This window comes from Myotis daubentonii, chromosome 2, assembly GCF_963259705.1.
Source record: "Myotis daubentonii chromosome 2, mMyoDau2.1, whole genome shotgun sequence".
In the NCBI taxonomy this organism is placed as follows: domain Eukaryota; kingdom Metazoa; phylum Chordata; class Mammalia; order Chiroptera; family Vespertilionidae; genus Myotis; species Myotis daubentonii.
In genome coordinates this window covers 135,469,211-135,492,596 of record NC_081841.1, presented here as the reverse complement: position 1 = coordinate 135,492,596, position 23,386 = coordinate 135,469,211, and the positions used below count along the sequence as shown (strand labels likewise).

At 45.4% G+C, this 23,386-nt stretch overlaps 1 protein-coding gene across 4 annotated transcripts; it reads left to right on the top strand.

The window, feature by feature from the left end:
• The first annotated feature begins 1,271 nt into the window (after nt 1-1,271).
• On the top strand, nt 1,272-22,170 carry SERP2 (stress associated endoplasmic reticulum protein family member 2). Of its 4 annotated transcripts, none has more exons than XM_059684691.1 (4): nt 1,272-1,505; nt 6,497-6,569; nt 15,718-15,959; nt 21,736-22,170. In XM_059684691.1, the coding sequence occupies exons 1-3, from the start codon at nt 1,422-1,424 to the stop codon at nt 15,774-15,776; spliced, it is 216 nt and encodes a 71-aa protein (XP_059540674.1). In that variant the 5' UTR covers nt 1,272-1,421; the 3' UTR covers nt 15,777-15,959; nt 21,736-22,170. The 4 variants fall into 4 exon arrangements, with proteins under 4 accessions (XP_059540674.1, XP_059540673.1, XP_059540675.1 ...); XM_059684690.1 differs by having other exon boundaries at nt 15,545-15,959; XM_059684692.1 differs by lacking the exon at nt 15,718-15,959.
• Nucleotides 22,171-23,386: the final 1,216 nt, after the last annotated feature.

Below are 23,386 nucleotides of genomic sequence, written 5' to 3'. Positions count from 1 at the left end.
AAAGGCAGCCCGGAACAGTCTGTAGTAAAGCTTTAATGACTAGAAGTGGGGAGAGGAATGGGGATGAGCTTAGTAAAGGGCCCCAAAGAGAAAAGGCGTTTTCCCTAACTTCCCACTGACATGGAGGAATTTTCCCCACACAAAACTTTGTAAACCCAGCCACCGGTGCCTGCAAGGGACGGACTGGGGTGCATTAGCCAAATCTGGTCTAGTGCCTCAGCTCCTCTTCCCTAGCACTTCCCACTGCCCCACGTCTTCCAGGTTGAAATTTTACCTCTTCTCAACTCTTCTAAGCTTCTAAGAGCTAACTCCAATCCATTCAGCAGGTGGAAAAGTAAAGGACTGAACCCCTCCCTTTTCGCCTGCCCCCCCCCCACAACACACACACACACACACACACACACACACACACACACACACAAGGCAATCTGTAAGGGCCTGATAGGAATGCCTGTGAGTCACATGGACCCTTGAGATACATCACTCTGCTGTAGGGAATTCCCAGTTCAGTCCCCTTGGAACAAGGGTGGCTGGAGTTGGTCCTGCTTACTTGGGGCAGGTGGAGAGCCAAAGCTGGTCAAAGCTACCCACATTTGGGCAGTGACCACCCAATCTGACCTGGGCTGCAGATGCATTGCTGGCCTGTTTTCCCCCATAGCTACCAAGGCAAGAAAACCTGTCCCAGCTCCATTCTCACTCCCCCTTATCCCCATCCCTGGGGAGATCTGGCCCTTTTTGCATCGTTTTTGAGAGATGCTGCAGTGGGCTGCCCCAGCGCAGGGGCCTTCCCCAGACCCCTGAAGGGGCGGTTCCTTTGGACGGCCCCACAGCAGCACGGGCTCAGCCCTGCCCCGCTTCTACTTGTCTTTTGAGGACACCCACCCTCCCACCAAGTCCAGCCTTTGGTCCAGCCCTTGGTCAGAGGGACAGCGGTGCAGGTGAAACCAAGCCACCAGGCGTTGGTGGGTCCCTGACCCAGGAGCCTAGACGCCTGAGACCCCATCCCTTATGCGCGCACAAAGCCCGCGGCCGCGGAACCCTCGGCGCCGCCTCATTGGGCTGCGGGACCCCGACACCGCAGAGACCCAGGGCCCCGTGGCTCCGTGCGCTGCGCCCCGGCTCTGGTGCGGGAGGTCGCGCGGCGGCGCAGCCTGGGGCCGCGCTCGGCAGGTAGCTGTGGGGACCGGAAGGATGGCGAGGAAGGAGGAGCGGGTTTCCTGAGATGAAAGATTACTTCCGTCCGGGCTCTGGCCTCACCCCGAGCCGGCGCGGCGGGGGGTGGGGAGCGGGCTGCGCGAGGCCGGGGGGCGCGCCTTGCCACCTGCAGCGCCCGGGCCCCAGGGGCGCGCTCGGCCCCGCCTGCGGCTCACGCGGGGGGTCCTTGCAGGTGGGAGTCCAGAGTCCTTCCGAGAGCCCAAGCCATGGTGGCCAAACAGCGGATCCGGATGGCTAACGAGAAGCACAGCAAAAACATCACGCAGAGGGGGAACGTAGCCAAAACCCTGGTAAGGCGGAGGCGGCGCCGAGCGGGCGAGCGGGCAGGGCAGGGCGGGGAGCGGGGCGGGGCCGGGCGCGGGCGGCGGGCGCAGGGCGGGCCTCCGGCTCCTCCGCGCCGCCCGCCCCTCCTGCGGGCCCCGCCGCCGGCCGGGCGCGGGGAGCTCGCTGAGGGCGCGCTGGCCTCACCGGTGCTCTCGTGCGCGGAGAGGGCCCTGCCGGCCGTGGCCCCTCTGGGAGGGGCTGCTGGGGCTGCCACGGGGACAAGGAGGAGCCGCCCCAGGAGAGAATGGGCCCCGTGTCTCTGGGAGAGACGGAAAGCACCAGTTACAGAACTGTTAGGGCAACTGCTTACACAGGGTCCTGAACCTACTAGGTGCTAGAATGTTAAATAGGCGATGAATGAACGAGTGAATGAATGAGTAAATGAGGCCATGTATCATCTCCCCCTCCGGGCTTCACCCTGCCCTCCATACCCAACAGACACACACCATGGTAAGGTTTTCTTTCCAGCCCCTTTGTAACGGTCTCCCTATTAAATTGGAAGAGTGGAATGAGATTCAAACCATATTACCCTCCATCCTCCTCTATTTTGCCTTTCTCCAGGGAGGCCTCTCACACTGGGCTAAAGTTTAAATGCAACTTTCCTCTGGTTCACCCTGTGAATTCAGGTTTATTCTGATCCAGCACTTTAGAGACTAGTTAATTACCAGGCATTCTGTGCCCCCAAAACTGTATATTAAAGCTTTATAACGACTTTTAAGTAAAATCTGTGCCTTATGCAGTGGGGTTTCTTTTAGCGATGCAAATTATCTCCCACAGAAAATGCCAGGCCTATGATTTTGGACATTCAGAGGCATGCCTCGAATGAGTTGCTGGGCAGTGTGAGTCTCCAAGTCTATGAGCAAAGGCACCTGGAATCTATTATTCCAGGCACTTAAGTGAAAGTCCAACTGAAGCTTGGGGTTTGGCTGGAAAAGCCTGCAGACTTGATGAGACAATTCCTTTTAGCCAAAGAAATAATGCTGCTTTGATTAACTGAGCAAAAAGCTGGATCTACAGTCATTACCCCAGAAATCTTACAAACCAAGCAGTACTGTGGCAGAGAAACTTTAGGATTAAACTGAGCTGTACACGGGGCTTTATGCACAGCTCCAGGCTGAAGTCGTGCTTGAAATTCTTTCACTTGGGAATTAGATCATTTATTTATGATTGACCAGCAAAATGCCAATGTGCCATTGAATTGGAACCATTTTTCACAAAGATCTATGTTTCCCCTATTTATTTTTACTCATAAAAAAACAACTTGCTGTTCAAATTAACATTGACAAACAACTTTTAATTGATGTTAAAGCATTCAGAATTTTATATCCCTAGGATATTAATTCTTTCTAGGATGTCATACAGACTAGCTGATGTACTGAAAATCTCTAGTTGTGCGTTTCTTTTTAATGAACCAGGATTCAGTGGTTAACTGAACTAAGTTGACAACTTACCTGACTATAAAAATAACAACAAAACAGAAACTAATGTGTGGAGCTGTTTCATCTGTTAGACTTGGTAAAACACAGTGTCTGCCACTTCTAGCTTTTCAAGACCACTAGGAAACATTTGGGAGCTGAAACAAAAAGAAAAGAAAATGGAAAAAATTGGAGAAAGAGATGTTTAACTATCTAGAAAATATAGTCACCTGCAGTTCAACTCAACTTTCAGAGTTGCATCCAAATCATGTTTAATCTATGGTATGAGTGCAGTTTAATAGTTCACATATACCTTGGAGTAGGCCCTTCAAAAGCGCAGGGCACTTCTGAGGGTGTTTAAATGGCTCCACTAAATTTGTAATGAAAGGTTTCCAAACCAAGCCACAATGTATGTTTATTTTCCTTTGGTTGGAATGGCTTTTGGTTAAATTTATTATAAATGGATCAGCATCCAAAAAGAAAAATGAAATTCTCTTTTAAAAAGCAACACTTTAGCCCTAGCTGGTTTGGCTCAGCGTATAGAGTGTAGATCTGCAGACTGAAGGGTCCCAGGTCAAGGGCATGTACCTCAGTTGCAGGCTTGATCCCTGGTCAGGGTGCATGTGGGAGGGGACGGATCGATATTTCTCTCTCTGTCTTTCCCCCTCCGTTCCACTCTCTCTAAAAAAATCAATGGAAAAATATCCTCAGGTGCGGATTAACAACAAAAAGCAATACTTTAAATCCTAAATTTCATTTTCCTAATTACAGCCAAACATTATACTTTGAAAGATTAACTTGCAAGGGAGAACTTGTTCAGATGAAATTCAATAAATGGGGACAGATGAACAGATTCTAACTGAAAATTCTGACTAATCACTCAGAAATAAAGCCCTTTGATTATATGCAGATGCCTCAGTATTTAGTTATTAGTTAATAGCTATGGAGTGAATCAAAATTATTCTCCCAGATAGCAGATAAAGCCAAGAAACAGAGAAATGGGATAATCATTTCATGATTATACAGTAGTAACTTTTTCAGAATGAAGATAGAATTTAAATTCCAGAGTTCTGAGTTACCCTGCTGTTATCTTATCACAGGGAAAGCCACCCACTGACATTTTGGAGCCTTGGGAAGTGGCAAACTTCTGTTTGAAATGAACCATGTCATTTGCAGGATTCCACTGATTTTCTTGCTTTTCCCAGCAGTGGATTCAGGGTTAGGTAAATTTTCCCAGTGGGATTGTGCTGGGCACCACTTCTACACACAAAAAAAGTAACTTGAAGCTCTCAAAAAGAATATATTGGTATTATGATCACCCAGGTATTCCTGAGCTCTGAAAGTCCCCAAGTAATATTGATTCACTGGCAAATATCATCAAAACGGTTTTGCTCCAAGCTCTGCATGTTAATAATTTATGTTTTTCAGCAAAGGGAAAATAAAGGACTTCACTTGGTATCTGACTCGACCAATAATTCATTTACAGGCTTCTGAATTCACTTGTTGGCTTTGCTGGAGATGGAGCAAAACGAATTTTTATATAACATTAGTAGGATGATAGCAACAGAATTGGTTTCTGGGCAACTATGACAAATTGTTAGGAAGTTGGTAAAAGAGGGTGGGGAGGGGTAAAGCCACACTCTGTTCGGGTAACTTTATTTAATATCTCTACTATTTTCTTGATCTGACCTTGACCTGGTCTTAAGTGCCAAAGAATGACCTGATAAAAATGCTGGTTAAAGTTATCTTATGCAATTATTTAAGACTGGCTTTGTCCTTGTCTAATCAAGGACAACCACTTCTTTCCTTGCCGTGTGATTTGCCCTCACACAAAGTGGTAGATGCGCCCTAGCTGATTTGGCTCAGTGGATAGAGGGTTGGCCTGTGGACTGAAGGGTCCTGGGTTCGATTCCAGCCAAGGCACATGCCCGGGTTGCGGGCTCGATCCCCAGTAGGGGGGCATGCAGGAGGCAGCCGATCAATGATTCCCTCTCATCATTGATGTTTCTATCTCTCTCTCCCTCTCCCTTCCTCTCTGAAAACAATATATATATTAAAATATATATATAATAAAATAAAAAAGAGTGGTAGATGCAAGCTTGTCAATGACAGAGAAGTGAATGGTTTCAGTCCTTCAGAATCTACCGGCCACTGACACTTTAATCCATACTCTTCTAGTAAGAGAAATGCAGGGATAACCCTCAGGCCAATTAGGAAGTATAATAAAAAGACAACATCCTTCCTAGGCCCTATCTTTATCCTATCTGACCTAAGAAATCATGTTTAATGAAGCTTGGGTGCTTATTCATTCTTCAATTAACATTTATTGAACATCTGTGTTTAAGTTCTGTATTATGCACTGCTATACATTGATATATGAAAGAGAAAGTCCCTGCCTTTGTGAGGCCTACAGTCTAGTGAAGAGCCAGACATTAAATACATTATCACAAGAATAAACAGAGATACAAACTGTGGTAAATTGCCAAGCAAAAGAATGTGGCTGTATACATGACAAGTGAACCCAATTGAGATACAAGAGAGAAGGCCCTCTAAGAATGTTAGCAGGTGAGCTGGGAACCAAAGACACTACTTTTTTCATTCGACCTTCTCCCTTTTTATTTGAGAAATTCACCAGTGTTTCAGATGCCTCTCAGAATATTTTATTTTATTTGTACGGACCAAGCCCTACCTGCCAATACACCTAGATGGGTTGCAGAGGGACATTCTTGTTCTGTCTGTGCTTTTGGTTTGAGAAGAGCAGGAGGTACACAGGGCTAGATTGGTGTGGGTACAAGAGTCCCCCTCTGCTTCCCGGAGAACGCAGAAATTTCCAAAGTGTAAGCTTCACAAAGATTTAGGAACTTTATTACCAAACGCTGCTTCCCTCACATCCATTCACAGTTGTTGTGGTGCTTCTGGGATTCCAAAGATTTCCACTGCACTGCCTTCCCAAATTTTTTGGCATGTGGAAGGTTTTGAGGACATGGCTGTGCTCTGTGACCCAACTTAGAATTCACGGATGTGGGAGTTAAAAACGAAGCTATCAGTGGAAAACACCCAGGTTCTGTAATGAGGCAGACCTAAATTTGAATTCCAGCTCTTGCCCAAGTTCACAAATTTGAGCTTCCGTCCTCAACTACAGAATGGAGTTGTATGGGGTTGTGAGTGCTGGAAATAGTGGATATAGGAGGTTTCTGTCATAGAGAGTGCTTTCAACAAATGGAAGCAGTTATTGGTAATATCATCTTTGGCTCCCAAATCACTGTATTAGTTTTATGTATTTATACCCTGTCCCCAGAATATTTAAGACCACCAAGTTCATTGAGTTACAGGGATGTAAGCAAGGTTATCGATGAATGTTTTTAAATCTATCTTGATCTTTTACAATTGACCGTATTCAACTGTATCTGCCCACTGGTCATTGAGACTGAGTCTGTCTTATTCACAGTGGTAGCCCCAGCTCCTAGCACAGTGACTAGTAGCAGTCAATAAATGTTTCCCGAATTAATGAACCTAATCTTACTTTCTCCCCTTCTCTTTAGAGGCCACAAGAAGAGAAATATCCTGTGGGACCGTGGCTGTTGGCACTGTTTGTTTTTGTTGTCTGTGGCTCAGGTATGGGTTCGTCACTGCCCTTATATCCCAGGTCTTCCTCTGTCCTTCAAAAACACATGTTTTACTCAGAAGGTAAATAGACAAAAAATATATTAGTCTAAGATTCAAGTTAATCTCTGCCTGAGGTATTAATCTTAATGGGTTTTGATTTAATTTCTGTTCCAGCAGACCAAATATGAGTAGAGATAGAATTGATATGCTATCAATTTGTAATCATAAAATTATTATGGTGAGCAATTAAATCAGCTATATGGAGTTTAGAGTTCAATCAAACCTTTCTGTGAAGACACAGTATAAGAGCATTTCAAACAGAAAGTGGGGCACCTGTCTGACCATGATCAATCCACATTCCAGAGAGAGGGAGAGGCCTTCTGAGGAAAGGAACTCTACAGTGCTCTACACAGAACTGAGCCTTTGACCTGAGCTTCAAGGTACAGCCACTTCATACTGGAAGTTGACAAGTTCAGAGAGCTTTCCTTGCACTGACATGCAAACACACACATACAAAGAGGAGATTTGAGCAGAAGGATTATACAGTCGTTTCTAGTAAATTCTGCTATTGGGAGTCTTGACATAATTCCTGGTCCCCAGGGCTTGGGTTTCTGAAGTACTGGCGAGTGCAGGTTACTTCCATCAGTAGGCATGCCATTAGAGCATCCCATCCCCATCACCTCACTGTTGCTGAGGACAGGGAAGGCCAGGAGTCCACATCTTCCAGCACAGACCCAGGCCTAGGACATCATTCTGTCCCAATGGCAAGAGACACCCATGACTAAAGATAGATCAGTGCCTCTGATCTTCAAGAAACCACTCTTCCAAGGAAACAAAAGCTCTTAGGAGAAAGGAAGAATACAAAGGACTTGGCATGATTGTTGCTTGAGGCTCAAATATTTTAAAGCTGATTTGGCTTCCCAAGATGAAAAGATCTTCCACTCAAAGAAACAAAACTGTACCCCAGTCCCAAAGCTGTGTCCTAGAAAGGGATCTTTTGCCCAATATGGCAATTCCTCATCTTTAACAGAGTTTACCAATCCTCTGCTGGAATACTTCTGAGGGTTGAGTACTAACTTCTTCAAAAAGCCTGTCCTATTTCTGTATAGGTCTAATTCTTTTAGATATGTTTCCCCTCTTTTAAACTATACGTGCTATCTTCTCAATAATTCAAGGTAGACTCTTGGAGTCACACCAACAGGACTCATTCCCTTCTGAACATCTTGAATCTTTGGATATTTCAAAGATGACTGTCTAGTGGTTCCTTCTACTAGCTAAACTTTCCCAATTTTCTCAGTCAGTCCTCATAAGATGTGATTTCTAGCTAGACACCATGAGTAGCATTTGCAACTGTAGAAGTTGGTCCAGAAGTGGCGTGAATGCTCCAGAGGGAGTAGGATTGTCATTGCCCTTATCTCAATGTTCTGCTTCCATTAATCTGACCCAGTTTGCAGTTTATATTGGAATAGTCACTGCATGTTCCAGACTCACTTCGAGCTAATGGCCAGCCAGGCCCCACCCAGATCTTCTGTACATAAACTTCCTGCAAGCTTCAGAGGCAGCTACCTAATCCCACCCAAAGTTGTCTCCTCTCCTATCATACATTGTTTTATTTTATTCAGAGCCCTCATCAGCATTTGGAAGTATTTTGTTTGCTTACTTATTACCCATTTCCCTCTGCCAGAATATAAGATCAGGGAAGGCAGTGTTCCTTTTCCACTAAATTTGTAGATTCTACTACAGTATTTGGTATATTGTGCGTGTTCAATACAGTTGGATGGATGGATGAATAAAGCCATATATTCCGCATACTGTAAATATCCAATTGACTTTCTTGAGACCTAACATAAAGCTTCGTGAATGTTTCTATTAAAAGTTTAGTGTTGTTTCAGTTGTCCTTCTACAGAGTAACTATAAGTCTGGAAACACAGAAGCACATGCATGATAAATGGCTTACCGATATTACAGTCTAATGTACAATGTGGTCAGTGACTCTACATGATCTATTCAGTGTATTGTCATTAGCAATGCACAGCTCAGAGCACTATACGAAATTGCAGTGACTCTGGGGCATCGATGCAGCATTGTCATCAAGCCCACATATTCACCTGTGATGCATTATTTCAGATTGACTGTCTCTGATTTTCACCCAACAACCAACAACACGACCTGTGCTTTAGCATGCCACAGACAAATACAAAATCAATCCATATAAAAAAGCTGTCTATCTTTTCAGGTTTTATAGCCAGCCTGGAGATTGTTAAATCTTGAACCTTGAGCCTTTTATCTAATTATCTTTTTCTCTGAGCCTTACAGTCTCTGAAAGTATATTATTTCTCCAAGTCACTGATAAAAATCTAGACCTGGAGAAGTCCATGGAACACAATTAGAGACAACTCCCTTTGGGTTGACTTTGAACCTCTCAGCAGAACTCATGCAAGCAATCATCATGTGTTGAGGGTCCCCATGTGCCTGCCACTGTTCTGGGATTTGAAACTACAATCTCCTTCAGAACCTACAGGCACTGGAGAGGGCAGATAAGAAAGCTGCCCATTGTAACCCCAGGAAGAGCACTATGATAGCAGAGTGCTTGGTGAGCACGCATAAGGGATTGCCTTAGTCCTTTCAGCCTGCTGTAACAAAATACCACAGCCTGGGAGGCTTACAAACTGCAGAAATGTACTGCTCACAATTCTGGAAGCTGGACATCAGATTTCAGGGCCAGCATGGTCAGGGGAGAGCCCTCTTTCTGGTCATAGGTTTCTCCTTGTATCTTCATACCATATCCTTATGCAGCAGAGGGAGACAGGGAAGCTCTGGGGCCTCTGATTTTAAAAGCACTAGTCCCATCCACTCTCATGACCTAATCACCTCCCAAAGGCCTTACCTTCTACCACCATCATATTGAGGATTTCAACGTGTGAATTTGGGAGAACACAATCAATTATAGCAGGAACTTCTAAACCATGCTGGGCAGAAGGAAAGGTTTCCCAGAGGAGGTGCAGTTTAAGCTGAGTTTTGAAGGACAAACAGCCAGACAAAGGTAGGTTATTCCACATGAAGGAACACTGCGTGACAAAGGCACTGAGGCTGGAGATAGTGGCTCAAGAATGGCAAAGCCCAGCTGTGAGGATCTGTGGGGAGGCGGGTGGAAGGGAGACAATAGTTATTTGGTCTGGCTTGTTTTTCTCAAACCTGTGCTAGTTCTCAATAGTCATCCTTGTCAAAGGGCTTAAAAAAACTTTCTTTAAATTACATTTTAAAAAATTACATTTTAATTAAAATTTTGCCAGGCTTATTGGTTCACATAGCAGGTACTGTATCCAACAATCTTTTGGAACCAGTCTTCAGGAGTGTTTTAGGCATCAAGCACAAAGGCTCTGTTATCCCAGCTGCAGGATGGTCCAGGGGCCTGGATGGGAGACTGCAGGGCCTGGAGACTTGGACATAATGAAAATACAGCCCTCATTGGCATGCCAGATCCCCCCGCCTTGCGTCCAGTGCTCTTCTAGCGATGCTTCTCTCAACTTCCTCGTTAAGACCACTTTGCTCTTAGGAGGAGCAATAAATAAAACGGGAGTTGGGTGGTCGTACTTTCTCTATCCTGTTTACATGCTACAAGAATCCCTAAGTAATGGGCCTCGTCGCTTTTTCAGTCATAACTGAGAATAATCTAATACTACCACCCTTTTTGCTTTGTTTTGTTGTTGTTTTCTACAAGCCTCAGCTCATGTTGGGCACTGTTCTCACACAAAGGTGTCACTCTCCTCAGTTTGTCCTTGGTACCGTGCCCTTCCTTCTATCTTTGTCCATGTCCTTTTCTAAACCATGCATGTCATGAAAAACACAGTGGCACCTATAGCTGTGTCCCCTCGGGGATTAGTCACGATTCAGTTCGTTTGGCAGAGCCACTGTCCCTCTTGAGTCTCTCCCTTTTTAGGGTTGCAGGCCATAGGCTCCCACCTATCTTTTGTCTACATTCAAAAGAATGTGATTTCCTCAAGTTTATCAGTTCCGCTGCTTTATGTAATAAGCCTTCTTGGTGCTAGGATGATTGAGCCCCTCATTACTACTCTCTCTCACCTCTATCCCAGTTCAGTGATCCAAAGTAGGAGAGACCCCCTGCACCTCATGTCTGACCATCCATCTGTGCTGTGCACACCCTCATTCTGCTCTTGTCTGTGACACTCACACAAAACGCACTGCAGTTTCTGTAGGATGTCTGCACCTCTACGGACACACACTCCTTCGTGTCCCTCGGGTCTCTTTCCTCTGAACAGGGCATGCCCGTATGCCAGGCTACAGCTCCATCTCACTGAGTCCCGGTGACACCTATGAGGTCATTTGCCCTCTCTGGGCTCATGTCATTGGTTAATCCCATTTTGTATGTTTTTATACAGACAGGAAAACTATGAGGTCTTCTAATATTAATGAAGATGCTGATCATTGATCTGATTCTCTTAACAGACTCTTGCTTTCATTACCTTCCTCATTAACCCACATTTCTTAACTGATGTTTGGTTGAGCAAAGTGCCGTTTTTAGAAGTAGGGTCAGTAGGCTAAATAAACAATCAGGTCAGGCAAGGAATAGGAGTGCACATCTTATCTGTTTTCCTAGCTATATTCCGGGAAGGAATTGGGCTGGTAAAATGTTGGTATTTAAGTACATGCTCACTTATTGGTCACCTTTACTCCACTTTATGTGGAAAAACAAGTTAACAAACCTCCAGGAGGTTACAGGGTCCCTTTATTACGGGGAGTGATGTGTCACAGCAAACTTTCACCCCTGGCTTCTCTTTCTTATGACCTTCCTCATCCTCCCTTCGTTCCTTTCATGCCTATGGTGGTGATAAGAGCAAAATAATGAAAGGGAAGGAAGAGAAACCTGGAGAGCAGTGAGGGTACAGGAGCACGGCACCCAGGGGCCCCTGGCCCAAACCTGCACCCAGGGAACACCCACCACCTCACCAAGAACTTAGATAAGAGCACCGGAGCTGTGCCCAGGCCACCAAGATCGGAGTCCAAGTCCACAGTTGTAATCTCCCTGTTAAGAGGCAGCTGAAGGAGGTTTATCTAAATCCATCCCTCTCCAGAATTAAGTAAATTTCCACTTTCAACCATTGCAAAAGGTCTCTGAGGCAAGACGCTTCTTTGAAATCTGACCAACTGGTGCCTCAGAGGGGAGGACAGTTTTGGAATCTGCCAGATATGGGTTCAGAGCCTAGATTTGCTATTTATCAGCTGAATAACCTAGGACAAGTTATTTACTCTCACCGTATTGATTTCCTTTTCAATCAAATAGGGATATAGGAGCCCCTCCACAGATGGTCATGGCACTGAAGGTTCCAGGGATGTAAGTGCTGGCCCAACAAGCTTGACACCTGCAGCCTCAGTCACTACCCCCTTTACCTCCCCTCCCCCCCATGGAAACCAGTGGCACCAGGGCTGGGACTGCTGTGCCATGGGGTGCTCAGGCTTCCATTCACCGCCCTTCCTCCCATACTAAGCCTGTCATTGGCAGGCTCAGCCATCATATTTTTCTGGATCTTTCAGAAAGCAGTAGGCCCTGCCTCTTAACTCCAAGGATGGGTGTGAGCCATTTCAGTGGTAACACTCTGGGTACATGAGACTGTTTTCCCTTGATAAAGCCTCCAAATCTGTCACTCCCCACGCAAGGAAAAGGAGGCACGGACGTGCCGACGCAAATCAATGAATAGGGGCTTGTACTTTAAGTTGACTCTCAAAAGTGAAATGTAAGTTTCACTTCCTTAACACAACCCGCATACATCACTGTTTTGCTAGAAAAGTTTTCTTTGTGAGATAGAAAAGCTTTGGGAACCCTGTGTTCTTTTGAGACACAATATTATCCAAATAGGTCCCTTCAGGGCCATTTCCTGCTTTGTTTTGCTCTGTTTGATAACCAGCTTTATTGTTATTGGTATTATATATTCTGTCAGCAATCTCAGACCTGCTTCTCAAATACCTGTTATGGGCCCCCTCAAGTGATTATTCCAAATAGGCCAGGAAATTTTCTTGTTCAAGCCTTGTCCTGGGACTTTGTGTTGCTGGAACCTTTTTAACTGGTTGCATTTATCTTGTTTTGGTCTCCTAGGACCCAGATCCACATTAAAACACACCCCTTTTTATAAAAACATTATCTTCCATTTCTGCAGGCAAGGGGGCCTCTCTCCAGATAAGCAGCTCATTCCAGCTCTCTCAGTCTCTGGTTTCAAAACCTGCCCTTTTGGAGAACTGTTTAATAGCTTCTGAAGAGTTCTTGCTTTATCTTGAGACTCAGAGACAAGCGTGACCTGGAATGTCTGTCTGAGACAGCAAGGACACTGTCACACAGATCTGCCCACCGCTATCTTCACAGGACACTTGCAGGCTTGACGCACCTCCCCAGGCCATTAGTGAAGCCAGTCCCCACTGTTTGTGCTCAGTGCCCTAGCCCCTGGGTTTTTCTCCCCTTTTATCCTCAGCTCTTTTAAAAGCTTATTGAGAAAGATTCTGAGGCCACATCAAAGCTCTGTGGGAAAGTGTGCTGCAGTTGATTACTACTGTCTGTCATGAGCATGGTATTAACAGCAGGGTCCCGTGCTCATCTTTGCTGTCCCTGGTCTAACCTTTTTATAACGTAAGTGCCACAGTGTTCACAGGACAACCGTCTTCAGCACTTTCAATTCTTCTCTTTAACGAGAATGCCTCCCGGACTCGGCGAAATTAGGTCTTTTCCTTAACATGTTAGTTGTTCAAACAGGTTTGTCATTTTGTCATCATAGACATGTTTCTTGTGATCCTGTAGTATGATTTACCTTTCCCAAGCTCTGATACTGTGTGGTGACAGGAAGCCACAGTCTTAGCACTCTTGGCAACATGGTTGCATCCTTCTCTGTTCTTACCCCTCATTGAGGTCTCAGCTGGGACTAATGGGGGTCACCATTTCATTCCCATCATCCTTCGATGCTGATGGGAACTCTTACATACCAGCCAAGCCCCGCTTCCCTTTCTCGGACTGCTTCTCCCTCATGTATTCCTAATTTCAATTATACTTCTCTCTTTCTAGCCAGTTTTGATGTTCATTTCCTGGTTAGTGATCATGAGAATGTCAATGGTTACTGAAGGCGGGGTATTCTGGAGGCCGAGGAGCCTTTATCCCACATCAAAGGGAACCCTCTAGGGCAGCAGGATTAACTAGTGACTGTTATTTTATTCGTAAGTTTCTATATTTCCCCATTTTGTCAGTGAGCATATATTACTTGCATATTTAGAAAACATTAAGTGTGGTTTACGAACAAATCATCTAGACTTGTGGTTTGTAGCCTTTTCCTTTTTTAAAGCAGCAGCACTCTTTGTTCAAATCTTAAAGGGAAACAAATGAAAGAGCAGCTGTTCTGGTTGAAATGAGATCTGTGTGTATGTGTACGTGCGCATGTTTGTGTACATGTTTGTGTGTGTGTGTTGTGTGTTTGTGTATGAATGTTGCATGTTTGTGTGTTGCATGTTTATGCGTGTGTGTATGGGGGTACCTCCTGTGTTGCTGTATATTCTGATTTTTTTTCATTCCCAGAAAGGAATATCCAGCTGGACCCTCTTTGCCCATCAAATAGGAAATTGTGTCTGGCCCAGAGCTGGCCTCTGCTATACAGAGTTAGTATCTTTCAGCCAAGAGCCCACTAGGTGTATTTGACACCATCAGTTGTAAGTAGCTGCACTGTTTCTGGGCAGGGACATTCCTTTTGTCTGTCAGTTCACAGACTGTCAGTACTCCTCTCCTGTATCCTCCAGGGACTCTACCCACAGGGATGGGGCGGGGTGGGGGGTAGATAGTGTCACAGGTAGGTCTGATTTTTCAGGACAACCTATTCAGAAGAGATAGGAAGAAGCGATTCCCTGAGATGTTCTTAGATGGGCCTGCACTCCGATTCTCTCAGCCCCATGTTTCAGGTCATCCACCTGGCTCTCTTTATAGATGCACTAAGGACCTCTCCATTCCTGGAAGGACTGGCACCCACCATTCCTAGGACTGGAGGTTTTTATTAAGGATGTGGAGGAGGGAAAGGACTAAATCATGTGTGTGCCAGCTCCAGGGCCAACTTCCCTGGGTTTGAAACCTGGGTTTGCTGCCTACTAGCTGTGTGGCATTGTCCAGGTTACTGATGCCCACTCTAAGCCTCAGTTCTCCCATTCTTAAAAGGCTTAGGACTGGTTCCTGACTCCTAAGATCCTCATGAAAACGAATCCTGAGGGTTAATGTTTGTCCAGTCAAGGCAATAGTTTTATAAATGTTTGTTGTTATTGTCATTATGTTGATGGTCCTTAGTCACCCTGTCTCCCCAGCTCTTGGCCTCCTGGGCAAAGTTCTGATCAAGATTCTGAGTGCTTACAAGGAAAGAAAGATACCATTTTGACCTTTCTGGTGACTTTGCTTTGTGATGATGAGAACACCTGTATTGGCGGAGCACAGCCCCGTGATGCTGAGGAAGCTGCATGGGCCCCAGCTCCCGCCTGGCCAGGTAGAGGGAAAGGCTTGTTGACCAGAGGTCAGTGGTATCACCTCTGCAGGAGCAGCTAGAGCCTCTTCTCTATTTCCAGAAAGAACTCTTTGTATCTAGACTATGGGGGCGAGCAGGATCTGTTCACATAACTATTTTGGCTGCCTTTGCTTGAGTCCTTATTATAATGCCAGGCTCTACACATACATTCTCCCTTCTAGTCACACAATCCCTACAAAGAAGCTGTGGTACTCACAACACTGAGGCTCACAGAGGAAATCAGCCAGCATCCCATGTTAAAAAGTGATAGAGCTAGTACCCAAACCTAAACTTCAAACCCAACTGCTTTCTGTTACCCTGCATTCCTTCTCTCTTCCATGTCCCCAAAAGCACTGTGGAGCAGAAGGTTTCCACCAACTTTAGGCCTTTAGCATATGATTGTGTCTTGAAAATAACCCCTGTTGAGACATCTTCTACTTTCCCTGCCAGAAAAGGTGCACTGTCCAGAGATTCCAGCTGTGCAGCCATCCTGGGTCTGCTCCCAGATTGATAACGCCTATATCAAGTCATAGCTGCTTTTGGACTGGGCCACCAGGCACTCATCACCTTACCTTTTCCTGGATATGTGCTCAGGGACATATTTGAATTCACCATGTTTGCAGGTCAACCACATAAACACTGGCCTTTCCTGGAGACTACCAGAACATTCCTGAACTGGTGACACCCAGAGGGAGTCTCTCCAGAGACTGGCAAGTGCGATGTTTGAGAAACAGAGCAGCCCAGAGAAGCCCTTCTATTTCACCACAGAGGAAAGATGGAAGACATGCATCTACTCTGGAACTCCTGCCTCAAGATCTGAGATGGACAATCTGGAAAGATCTCATCAGCCATTGGCTCTCACAAGGTGACTTATGGCCTCCGTTGTTGTGTGCCACCCTCTGCCCTGTGCCCGTGGAGCATTTGGGTTTGTGTGTGGTCTCCTTCTCAGAAGAGAGTTTCTGTCTGCTATTTCAGTGTGGAGACAGGGCATCACCTTCTTTGCTAATAATATCCCTCCTTTTAACAATATCTTCCTGCCTTTACCTGTCCCTGGCATCTCTCTCTCTTTTCTCTCATCGCCATCTCTGGGGAAGTCACCAGGAAATGCTATCAGAAAATGGTGCTTTGCTTTTGACTTTATTTTTCCTGATTCTTTTAGAGAACTTAATAGACCACCTTTGCAATGTCTTGTCTCCTAACATTACTACTTGTCTCTCTCAAGATTCATACTTCTCTTACAGCAATTTTTTTAATGAAAAAATAATCAAGTTGTGTGATTTCTAGAGTTATCTTATACTCCTAACAGATGTTCCTCTGGCCTGCCTTAACGTCTCTTGTCAGAAACGTCCTTGATCTCTCTTGTCAAGTATTTATTTTCAATAAAACTGGCTTTCTGAAGCCTCCTGTTGTCTAGCTTTCTGACAATTTCCTAGAAGATCTACTTCTTTCAGCCCTGTGTCCTTCTGGCACTCCCAATTAGCTGGGGTAGGTCAGTCCCCAGCATAAGATGATACAGTCCCGGGGCTTAAAAGGTTATTGGTCTGTCATGACTTAACTTCCTATCCAAGGACTGATTCTTAGGAATTTGAATGTAAAAGTATCTATTTGATGCTGATGCTTGGTTTGCAAAATGACTATTTAAGGTTTTTAAGGTGTATCTTTCTCCATACCTTTTGTAATCATTCACCTTTCATTTCTTTAGTAAATATTTACTGAGGGGCTACTGTGTGCCCAGTGCTGAGCTAGGCTCCGGGGTAAAATCATGAGCAAAATCATCCAAGATCCCTGTTCTCGTATAGCTACTGCCTGGTGGGGAGGCAAGAGGAGTCAACCAAGTAATTATGCTAAAACATGTAAAATTTCAGCCATGAAAGTGTGTGAAGGAGAGGCGTGTAGGGCTGTGAAAGCATGTAATACAAAAGGCTAGTCTACTCTGGCCAAGTGTGTCCTTAGGCCGACAGCCTTAGCCTCACCTAGAAACTAATTAGAAAAACACATTCTCATTTCCCACCCCCAGATCTACTGGATTAAAAACTCTGGGGGTGGGGCCCAGCATCTGTGTTTTCATATGTCCTCAGGAGATCAGGATACACACTCAAGTTTGAAAAATTCGTGCTCCAGATGATCAAATGAGGCTTCTCTGAAGATACAACTTTTTTTTTTTAAATATATTTTATTGATTTTTTTACAGAGAGGAAGAGAAAGGGATAGAGAGTTAGAAACATCGATGAGAGAGAAACATCGATTAGCTGCCTCTTGCACACCTCCTACTGGGGATGTGCCCGCAACCAAGGTACATGCCCTTGGCCGGAATCGAACCTGGGACCTTTCAGTCCGCAGGCCGACGCTCTATCCCCTGAGCCAAGCCGGTTAGGGCATGAAGATACAACTTTTGAATTATGAAGGAACACTAGGCAATAGGGTGGGGTGGGGAAAGTATTTCACATAGAAAGAATAGCATGTGTAAAAGCCCTGTAGTAAGAGCAGAGAGCTTTTGAAAGCATAAGGGATTATTCAAGAGAGGAGAAGAGTGATAAAAGATGAGCCCAGATAGGTTTACAGGAGCCAGGATGCACAGGTCATGGAGGCCTCATCAAGGATTGGGCAATAGGAAGCTTATGCTGTGCTTTTAAACACAGGGATGACATAATCCTGTTAGTTTTCATGTAAAGAATAAGTCTAGAGAATGGAGAAAGGATTGAAGAGCTGCAGGAAGAGACCAGTTTTGGAGGTCACCATAGGCACCTGGAGAAAAATGGTGGTCACTTGGACAAAGGAGGTTTCTGGAGGGATGGAGGGAAGGATGCATAATTTGGTAGGTAAAGTCCACAGGTCTTGGTTATCAATTGGAGATGTTAAGGATGACTCTGGCATTTTGTTTTATTTGCGAGATGGAGGATAAATGATGCCAAAATTGACAGTGGGAAGAGATCATGAGAAGGTCCTATTAGGTTTGATGTGCCTTTGAGTACCTAAGAATAGATATCAATTAGATGGTAAAAGGTGTGGCTCTAGTCTAGAGTTAGAGGAAACATCAGGGCTGGCAATGCACACAGGTGAATGAGTCATCCAAAGCTAAGTGGCAACTGAAATTGTGGGCCAGGCTGAGATCATTCAGGGAGAAAGAATGTAATGAAGAGGAGAAAGCCAGAATGCTCATTGCGGAACCTCAGCATTCTTGTTTACTGGTCAGGTGGAGTTAGGATGAACCCATAAAATACATTTAGCATATAGAGCCAAAGAGAAGGGGGAAACTAGAAACCAGGAGAAGACAGTGTCAAAGAGGCCAAGGGAAGAAAGAGTTTCAAGGAGGGAGTGCTCAGCAATGGTGACCAGGGAAGAGATGTGGAGTCAGGAGGATTGTTCTAGTTTGTTTGATTTTTTCAGTGTGAGTGGTGCTTGCATGTTAAAACCTTAGGATTTCATTGAAAGGGGATGGTGGAATAAAAGAAAGATGCGACCAGGATCCTAAACACAGGTGGGAGAGTGTAGAGGCTCAGATTCTGTAGATTCTGCTCTAGCCTGAATGTCTCTGAACCTCTGTGACCATCCTCTGACCTGGGATGCCTGCTGTCCCTCCCTTTCTTGGCATCTCTGCTCCCCGCTGTCTTGCCTGCCACAGCCCCTTTCCTGCAGCCCACTCTGCTGTTTTCTCAGCTTTGTTCACCCATTAAGTTATTAACTTGTCAGGGTCTAGACTGCCCACTTCCTTTCCCACTTTGAAAGCACTGTTGGCTCCCTTCCTGTTCACCGCCCGCAAAGTCAGCATGTGGAAGGCCGGGGTTAGTCTGCAGGTCATTATTGGCAGGCGCACAGAATTACAATTAATGTAATTAGTGTAGGAGGTTGAAGGCTTCTTAAACACATTGATACAGCTGAAAAAGGAATAATGAACACAACCATCTCTTCATTACCTTAGATGTGGAAGCAAATGATGAACTTAAAATAGACTCTTCAAAGTAATTTCTCCAAGAGGGTTCAGTTTTAAAGGGTCACATATAAACATGTTAAGGACCATCGGTTTTTACATGGGCTCAAATTAGATTAGGAATAATCTTTAGTTTTTAAAACAGACTCAGAACTAGGTAGGTTGTTTTAATATGTGTTGCAACTACTCTAGGGCAAGCAAGTTTTTCTGATTCTTTAGATAAATTTGCAGCAGTTTCTTAAAAAGAATTGAGAGGTTTTATCACTACCTAGCACTTCTGAAGTCATGAATTAAGCTAAGGAGGTCTGATGGACTAAAGGAACAGACTGCCTCCTATTTGTTTATATAAGTCCTGCTGAAATGATTTCTTGTCTAAAGATAAAATTAAGGGAGAAAGAACATTTTTGAGCATCTATTATGAACAGATCTTTTACTTATGTCATTCTGTAGATTCCTTGCAATCCTGTGAGGCACATACTATCTATTGACTTTACAAATACAGAAATCAGGGCTCAGAACTGTTTAGTAATTTCCCAAAGTTCACACCTCTGGAGAGTGGCAGGTAGTTCTGTAGCTCTGGTCTTCATGCTCATACATGGAGAAGAAGTGTCATTTTTGCAATAATAGTAATAGTGGCTATAATAGCAATGCCTCCCACACATCAAATCCTGGATGTATGAGGAGCCTCTGTGTATGTCAAATTGTTTAATTCTGTAACAATCCTGCAAGTACCATGGTCCTCATTTTACAGAAGAGGAAATGGGCTTGAAGAGGTTAAATTATCTGTCTGGTCACTCGGTTATTCAGTGAAGAACTGGAATTCACACCCAGTTCTACCTGGCCCTGACATTTCACTCTACAGTAACTTTGTCAAGGTTAGGGACATTTTCCCATCCTCACTATCAAGCCTGAGGCATGGTAGATGTAAATATTTTTTCCCCAATGTTGACTATACAGCTGCCTCCCAGCACTACTCTTGAGCTGGAATACCAAATGCTTATTTAATTTTTATTCTTCGTCAGCCTTGAGAGGGGAAGACAAATACATTAACTATTTCTGCCAACTTATATAGTTTGGTAAGGTACTTTCTCATGCATCTAGCAATTTCTTCTGTCAAGCCCCTCCACCCCCAGAAAAAAAAAAAAGAAAGAAAAAGAACACTGCTTGTGCAACCAGAATTAAATATCACAAGTTGTGAATGAGCTCACTTACTGTATCTAGAGAGGAGCTCCTGCCATGGTCACACAGACGGGTTTGCTCTAATTCTACACATGATTCTAACAGCCTTTGTTTTCAGCTTAGTCCACAGCAACACACCAGAGGAAAGCCCACTGCGGATCAGTACAGTAACTCCACAGATAGTAATAACTGAGACAAAAAAACGTTAAGAAGCAGAAATGAGAACCCAGAATACAACCTTCCAGAGCTCTTTAGTGCACTCTCCATAACAGGATTACAGCAGTCTGCGTGATGACTGTTTCACATTGTGGCCACACTGAGCATTAATGAAAAGTTAACATTAAATCATGTTTGCTTTATAGCACATATCTGGTTTAGGAAAGTAGTGATGATGTGTGCAGAGTTAGTTGGGGTTTTTTTAGAATAAAACACATTAGTGCTCTGCCCTTCAAACCTAGCTGTTCAGCAAAGCTTGCCAGGGCGGGCCGTCCGCATTGTTCACCTGTGGACCCCAAAGCACAGTGCCTGGCAGATGGCATGTGCTCGCTAACATCGGGTGATGAAATGCCAGTGCCTTGTTCCTGAGGGTTCTGCGTCACTGCTGTCACTTAGGAAGCTGCCTTCCTGGCTGTATTCCAGGACGACTAGGAAGGAGAGAAGGGGCAAGACCCCGGAGAGCTCAGTGTTTACTGTTTTACACATTAAATGAGATGATACTCAGTGTCCCCTCAAAAATAAAACCCATCACTGTGAGGTAGATGCTGCTATCATTGCCTTCATCGGATTAGCCAGTGTCGCCCACTGAGCGGGGTGTAACAAGCAGCTGGGCCTTCTTTTCCTGGGACACCTTTCAACCCAATGGCTGCACCCAGCTATGTAACCAGCTCTGACCAAAACAAGCGCAGGTCCCGGGAACCTCTGTGGGGTCTACAGGCTCCGCACCCCTCCGTGTCTCACGAGGAGGCCCATGTAGTGAAGACTGAGCCCTGAGAAGGTCAGGGGTGCTCTCGATGAGAGAGCCACAGTTCAGAAAGTCCCGGATGGCAAAAGATTTGCTTGCATCAAGGGCTGTGGCAGCCAGGGACTCGGCTTCCTGCCTCTGCTCTAAGCACCGGCCTTTCTGCCCAGCTCAGGGCTGCTTGCTTTCCAGGGCACAGCCATTTGGAAAAGGCGGCCTCACGAGCCTGTTAAATGCATACAGCGCCTGCAGAAAAGGGAGCCCCGCCCCCAGCAGAGCAGATGTTCTAAGAAAGGGGACCAGATCTCTCAGCCCCTGGGGGACTTCTGCCCTTCACTCCTGGTGAAGGCATTAGCAGGTTATCTATAAATCCCCAGGCATCCATCAACAGACGCAACAAGGCTGTTTTTTAGAGAAGTTCACTGACCTTTTGTTAACTTAACTCCTTGTGAGGAAATATCTAATCAGCTGTGCGCTAACGTGTCAAGGGCCCAGGGTCGCAGAAGCAGGCTCTGTGGGTTGGGTTTCCAGCTGTGTGTTGCCTGGTGTCTGAGCTGTTTTGTTTTCCTCTTTCAGCTATCTTCCAGATCATTCAGAGCATAAGGATGGGCATGTGAGGAGGCCCGGGATATGACACTGCCCCTTCCGCTGGAGGGTAGAGGACCTCTTAAGCTCTTAGCCGGGTATCTGGGAAGTGAGCAGGCGACACAGAATAGGGAAAAAAAAAGAAAAAAAAAGCATCTGCAGTTATTCCCTGATCACTTCATCGTGGATGTCAGACCACATTGCCTTCTCGCAGGACATCTTGGTACATCCGTGCTCTGGAGCGGAAAAGACGCTTGCTTTTCTATTGGCAGGATGGGCAGCTCCTGGGTGCCTGCCGCAGTGCTCTCTTTGGTTCGGGAATGCTTGCATGTGGCACTCTGAATGATCACCGGCTTATGTTCTATGGATACAATCTCTCCTCCCCTGGGAACTGGTTTTATAAATAAATGTCTTTGTTCAACCTTATGTCATGTGTTGGTTACCGTGAGAAAAGAAGTAAAGATGATGTCAGAATAGCTCCGTGAGGGTTAGGGGCAAGAGGTGGGGAATTTGATTATGCAATTGGGAAAGTGTCGGGAAATTTGTGACCCGGAACCAGAGCTAGATTTATCCAGCAAGATGCTGGGCAAACCTCAAAGTCTTTGCCTGAAAGGAAGCCCTCAATGGCTCTAATGATCTTGGGTTTTCCACACATTTAACAGTTCTCTCCCCCTACCTCTGTCGTTTGGATTTTTGTTGTTGTTCTTTTTCTCATTCTAGAAAAGACACCTCCAATGTGTGTTAAGGTCCCGATTACCGCTATCCCTGTGATCTGCCTCAGAGTTTGGTGAGAAGCAGATGTCTGAGGCCTCTTTGTGAAAACTGTCCAACCTCAGGCCAGGCCCTACCCTGATACAGAGCACGGGGCAGGCAGGAGTGTGCAGCACTCTGGGTGGTCAGCTGGGAGGATGGGTAGGTGAGGCCCAGGACTTGGGGGGGAGACCACCTCTCCCTGGCCAGTTTTCCCACTGCATCTCCACGAGTGGTCCTCCTGCGTGGCCATCTCAGCATGCAGGGAGTGGGGAGATGCATCCCAAACTGCAGGTTCTTGGGTTCCACCTCAAGCCAGCTAAATCCAAATTGCCTCAGGTGGGGCTAAGAATCGACGTTTGGCCGAAACCGGTTTGGCTCAGTGGATAGAGCGTCGGCCTGTGGACTGAAAGGTCCCAGGTTCGATTCCGGTCAAGGGCATGTACCTGGGTTGCGGGCACATCCCCAGTGAGAGATGTGCAGGAGGCAGCTGATCGATGTTTCTCTCTCATCGATGTTTCTAACTCTCTATCTCTCTCCCTTACTCTCTGTAAAAAATCAATAAAATATATATTTAAAAAAAAAAAAAAGAATTGACATTCGGTACAAGCCTGGGAGTGGCTTCTGCACTCTAACTTTTGAGGACCACCATCTTGAGAAAGCACAGATAAAGATGAAATGAGTCTTGTCCCATCCCCGAGCAGTGAAGGCACCAAAGCTTGCTCTTAGCAAAGTCCGTCCTGGAGCCGGGCACAGGATTTGGCCTGCCTTTTCAGTGAGACTTCTGATGTCACCTAGGAAGTCAGGGACGGCTGCAGATGTCTGACAGATTAAAGATGTTCACCATGCAAATTTAAACAGGCCTTTGTTGGGGTTTTTTTAATTCCATCCT